We start from the raw sequence: 5,154 nt of genomic DNA, 5'->3' as shown, positions 1-5,154 counted from the left end.
GCTAGTTCTTACGTTCTTTGTCTGTGCCAGTCTTACAGACACTGTGAACCCTTCCTCAGCCTTTACAAGCTTTAATGAAAAAAATTCAGGTAATAAACATATTTATAATATGAAAATGTACCACACCCCTAAACTTGGTACAGGTTTTACTTGTAGATTTAGAAGAATGCTCTTGGGTCCTAAGAAACCTCTTTGAGACTGAGGTACCTGGAAACTTGCTATTTCTCAGTTCTTTTCATCACGAATGGGAAGCAATCATAAAAGCCCACCTCCTATGTCATGATCCAATGTAAACAGAAAGGTTTGCTTACACTTTTTTTTCCTTGCAGATTCAGACCAATATTGGAATTTCACATGAAACTGAAGCTTTGTTTCACTTGGTCTCCTCTCTGCTGTACTGGACCTATGCAGCTATTCCTTTAGTGATGTAATCATCTTGACTTTCTGACTCTAGATCAATCCTGGGACAATATGGTGTATGATGATCATCTCTATAGTCCCCAGTAAGCAGAATTCTTCTTGGTTTGGGCAGCAGTTTTTTATGTATTTATTTATTTTTATTTTTCCTATTCAAAAATTTATACTTCCTCCCCTCCTCCCATTCCCCTCTCGCTCCCCCACTCATCCTCCTCCCTCCCCTTCTATCCTTAAGAGAGGGCAGGGAACCCTGCCCTATGGGAAGTCCAAGGCCCTCCCACCTACATCCAGGACTTGGAAGCTTTGCATCCAAATAGACTATGGTCCCAAAAAGCCAGTACTTGCAGTAGAAACAAGTCCCAGTGCCTTTGTCAATGTCTTCTCGGTCAACCCCCATTGCCAGCCACATTCAAAGAGTTCGGTTTGATCACATGCTCATTCAGTCCCAGTAGAGCTGGATTTGGTGAGCTCACATTAGAACAGGCACACTGCCTCAGTGGTGGACCAACCCCTTGCAGTCCTGACTTCCTTGCTCATCTTCTCCCTTCTTTGGCTCTTCAAATGGACCTTGGGAGCTCAGTCCGTTGTTCTTATGAAGGTCTCTGTTTCTATCTCCATCTGTAGCCGGACGAAGATTCTATGGTGATATTCGAGATAAACATCTGTGTGATAGTGGGGCAAGGCCAGTTCAGTCACCCTTTGCACTGCTGCCCAAGGACCTAGCTGGGGACATCCCCGTGGACACCTAGGATTCCCGCAAGGGCCAAGTCTCTTGTCAACCCAAAAATGGCTCCCTTAATATAGATATCTTCTTCCTTGCTCTTTTATCCGCCCTTCCTCCATCTCAGCAGTGTTTTAAACAGGCAGAAGAAGGAAAACATTTAAAAGCCTCTCATTTTATGTAGTTTGTGTGTGTTCTCCAGCCTCTCAGGACACCTGAGTTCTGTTGCAGGAGTCAGTCTTTCTCCAGAATCATCTCTCAACTTTTGAGTAGCACAATTATCCTTGTGCTTTCTACCATCACTTCCTATCAATTCTTCTTCAAAAAAATTACTTTGAAGTAATTCATTCTCATACAACTTCATGTCAGAATCATTTCTAAAAGCTGGACTGTCTCATCCATTTATCAATTTTTATACTACAAAAATCAGGGATGGGGGAGGTGACTCACTTGACCAAATCTGAGGATCTGTATTCAAATCCCTAGCACCCTTGTAAAAAATTCAGATATGATTACATGTGCCTGTAACCCTAGCACCATGGATCAAGGCTGGGTAGATCTCAGGAGCTTGCTAGCTAACTAGGCTATTCAAAATAGTCCTTCTGAGTCAATGACAGTTCTGTGGAATACAAGGCTTTGGATATGTTTAGATGTTTCTAAACAGAAACATCTGTGAAGTTTTAGTTTTCAAAGATTTACAGGTACTTCAATAGAAGACAAGTAAAAAACACACATACTAATATTTATAAATTAAAATAATTGATAAATGTGGAATATAAGAACACAAGAGTAATGTGTCATTATAGTGGGTCTTTAAAAGGTTGGATGAATTTGTCCAAACTAATGGTGACAATCTTTCAAGACAAAAATGGAATACCAAGACATTACCTGCATCAATTATCTGAAGCATGTATTCAGAAGTTTAAATGAAATGTGTACATTTTCTCTTACACATCCATCTATTTTCCGCATTCCTCAACATTTATTTTATTGAAGCTAAAAATTCATTGAGTTTATTTTACATACAAAATAATCAATGTTCATTGTTTCATAATAAATATTATTGATGTAGTATCAAGGAAACAAGCATACTAAAAAATTGTTGGAGGAAGTTTAAATGGTTTGATTTTCCATTATGCAATGTTATGCTTGTATTTAACATTTGCCCCAGAAATTCCATTTCTAGATTTACGTCTGTCAGATATACCATTAGGAATGTTAAAAACATATCCAAAAGGCTGATCTTGATAGCATGATTTATAACAGTAAATGATTAAATAAAGAAATGATGCATCTATAAAATGAAGTGCCATGAGGTCATAAAAGGAATTTGATTAAAGAAGATCTGTTAGAATCAGGTAGGCTCTAATTAAGGCTTTGGTGAAAGAAGCAACAGGACTGACACCATTTCAAAAAAGTGTAGGACTTACATGTGAGACAGGATGCATATAGAATCTCAGGACATGTCTTCAGTGTTAAGAAAATGGCCACCAAGGTTATTCCGGTATGTTTATGAGGGCTATTGAGCTACTGTTCCTTGCTCCATCCTAGTTATTTTAGAAGAACTAATATTACCTTAAGGGTATGAATAGTGAACCATGGTAATGAGAAGACTGATGTTGGGGGAGGGATCAGGATTTTAAACTGACAAACGGAGAGTCAAAATTACATAAAGGAAGAGAAATAACTATAATGCAGGGTGGGTTTTCTCCTCTTTTCTTGCATATGATCCTATGTTAAAATTATTAGCCATTTTATAGTGTTCCAAATGTGTGTCACATAACAGTAAAAGGACGTTGAAATCCTTGGCACTGAACTGTTGAAATGCCAACAGAACCAGTAAGGAAAGAAATAGAAAGGCTTTGAAGATGTTGCTGTCCCCTATAGCCACTTGCTATCAGTTTTGATCAGCTCCAGTGTTCTCTGGTATTGTGGTTGATGTTTAACCCTTGGGCTCCATCTCCTTTAAGATGTTTGCAGAAAAGTTCCAGCAGAAAAAAATTTCATACTCTGAGCACTGTAGAAGAACCTGGTAATAAAGTTTCTGCTTTTCATGGAATTGTTCCAAGATTCATGTGTAACTTCACATGCCGTAGTGACAACATCAGCAAGTCCGTCCATAGGGAGAAATTTGAAGATGAGAACTTCATACTGAAGCATATGGGTCCTGATATTTTTGTCCAGGACATGTAGAGTTTCAAGTTAATCTGCCTTCCCAAGGTGGAATGGTTGGATGACAAGCATGTGTTTATTGAGAAGGTTAAAAGCATGGTCATTTTGGAAGCATGGAGCAATTGGAGTACAGACATGGCAAGGCCAGGAATGAGGTCATCATGGGCAGCCCCAACTGCTGACTTGTGTACATCATAACCACTGGCCAATCCCTTTTAACTCAAGAGAGCCCCACCTCATCTGTTCACAATACTCACAGTTCACCTCTCTGCAGTTCTAAGGGATCTATTGCTTCCTTATTTGCCTCAAAGTATAGGTGGGTTTCTGAGTTAACTTTATAATTATGAATAGAAATTAAATAAAAATAAAGATATACCTTTGTAATGTATAGTTGGCAGGTAAAGGAAACTTTATATATAACAATAATAGATCTAAATTACATTTGTATTTTTCTCATTCTAATGAGATTTCTAAGAGTCATATTGACAACTGGAATTCATCACAATAGAGATAAACCAGAGATAGATATGAATCACAAATATATGTTCTCCATTCAGCAAACATTAATCTTGCCTTTTAATGTCTATAAGGTAAAGTTTCTGAGGGTCAGGGCCTTGTGGAAGGTCCGGCTGAGAGCATTCTTCATCTCATTATTCCTCAGGCTATAGATGATAGGGTTCAACATGGGAGTCACAACAGTATAGGACAATGACAGCAACTTCTTGCTTTCAGGGGAATTATTTGATTTGGGTCTAAAGTAAGTGAGGCTTAAGGACACATAGAAAAGAGAGACAACGAGGAGATGTGAGGAGCAGGTAGAGAAGGCTTTGTGCTTCCCTTTGGCTGATGGAATCTTGAGGATGGAAGCAGCAATGCGAGTGTAGGAACACAGGATCAGCAGGCAGGGTGTCATGATGATCAGAATGGTGCCTACAATGGCATAGACCTCAAACTGTGCTGTGTCTGCACAGACCAGCCTCAGCACAGGTGGGCTGTCACAGAAGAAGTGGTTCACTTTGTTGTTGGCACAGAATGGAAAACTGAAGAGCCATGTGGTCTGCACAGTGGCTACGGGGAATCCTGGAAACCAGGAGGCAGCAGCCAGTTTGGCACATGTCCCTTGGTTCATGATGACTGGGTAATGCAAGGGACTGCAGATGGCTACATAGCGGTCATAGGCCATGGTCGCCAGGAGGAAGCATTCAGCCACTCCAAAGAAGACAAAGAGATACATCTGAATGGCACAGCAAAGGAAGGAGATGCTTGTGTCATGGGCAATAAGGGTCCTCAACATTTTGGGCACAATGACCAGGTTGAAGCCAATCTCTAAGAAGGACGAATTTCTGAGGAAGAAATACATTGGGCTTTGCAACATGGGATCAGCCAGTGTCACCAGAATGATGAGGCTGTTTCCCAGCAGAGTGATTAGGTAGATGGCTAGAAATGCCAGGAAGAGCAAGGCCTGAATTTCAGTAGGCAGGAAAGAGAAGCTCACAAGGACAAACTCAGTTACTCCTGACCAGTTTCCTGCAGCCATGGCCGTGGACATAAATATCCAGTGTGCTCAGAAGACAGATTCTTGATTGTACAAATCAGATTCTGGATTTTTTTCCTCCAAATTACTGATTAGTTTCATGGAAAGAGGCAAAATCATGATATGGTGGAAGAGGACAAATTCCTAGTGCCTATTTGAGCCATGCCTGAGTGAGCCTCTGAAGTGGATTCCCCATTTGCACATTCACAAGTAGGAAGGACAAGCATAGGGAGATCACTGAGTCTGCAGAAGGGACATTGAAGGATACATTTTTGGAAATATGATGGCTCTGAATATGCACAAACTTTTG

At 40.2% G+C, this 5,154-nt stretch overlaps 1 protein-coding gene across 1 annotated transcript; it reads right to left on the bottom strand.

Annotated features, from left to right (window-relative positions):
* Positions 1-3,893: 3,893 nt before the first annotated feature.
* LOC126495050 (olfactory receptor 10A5-like) lies at positions 3,894-4,847 on the bottom strand. Its single transcript, XM_050132658.1, has one exon. The coding sequence runs from the start codon at positions 4,845-4,847 to the stop codon at positions 3,894-3,896; it is 954 nt and encodes a 317-aa protein (XP_049988615.1).
* Positions 4,848-5,154: the final 307 nt, after the last annotated feature.

The sequence above is a fragment of the Alexandromys fortis genome, unplaced genomic scaffold, assembly GCF_014885135.2.
Source record: "Alexandromys fortis isolate MF-2015 unplaced genomic scaffold, M_Fortis_MF-2015_v1.1 scaffold_435, whole genome shotgun sequence".
NCBI classification, from domain to species: Eukaryota; Metazoa; Chordata; class Mammalia; order Rodentia; family Cricetidae; genus Alexandromys; species Alexandromys fortis.
This window is presented reverse-complemented; position numbering and strand designations above follow the sequence as displayed.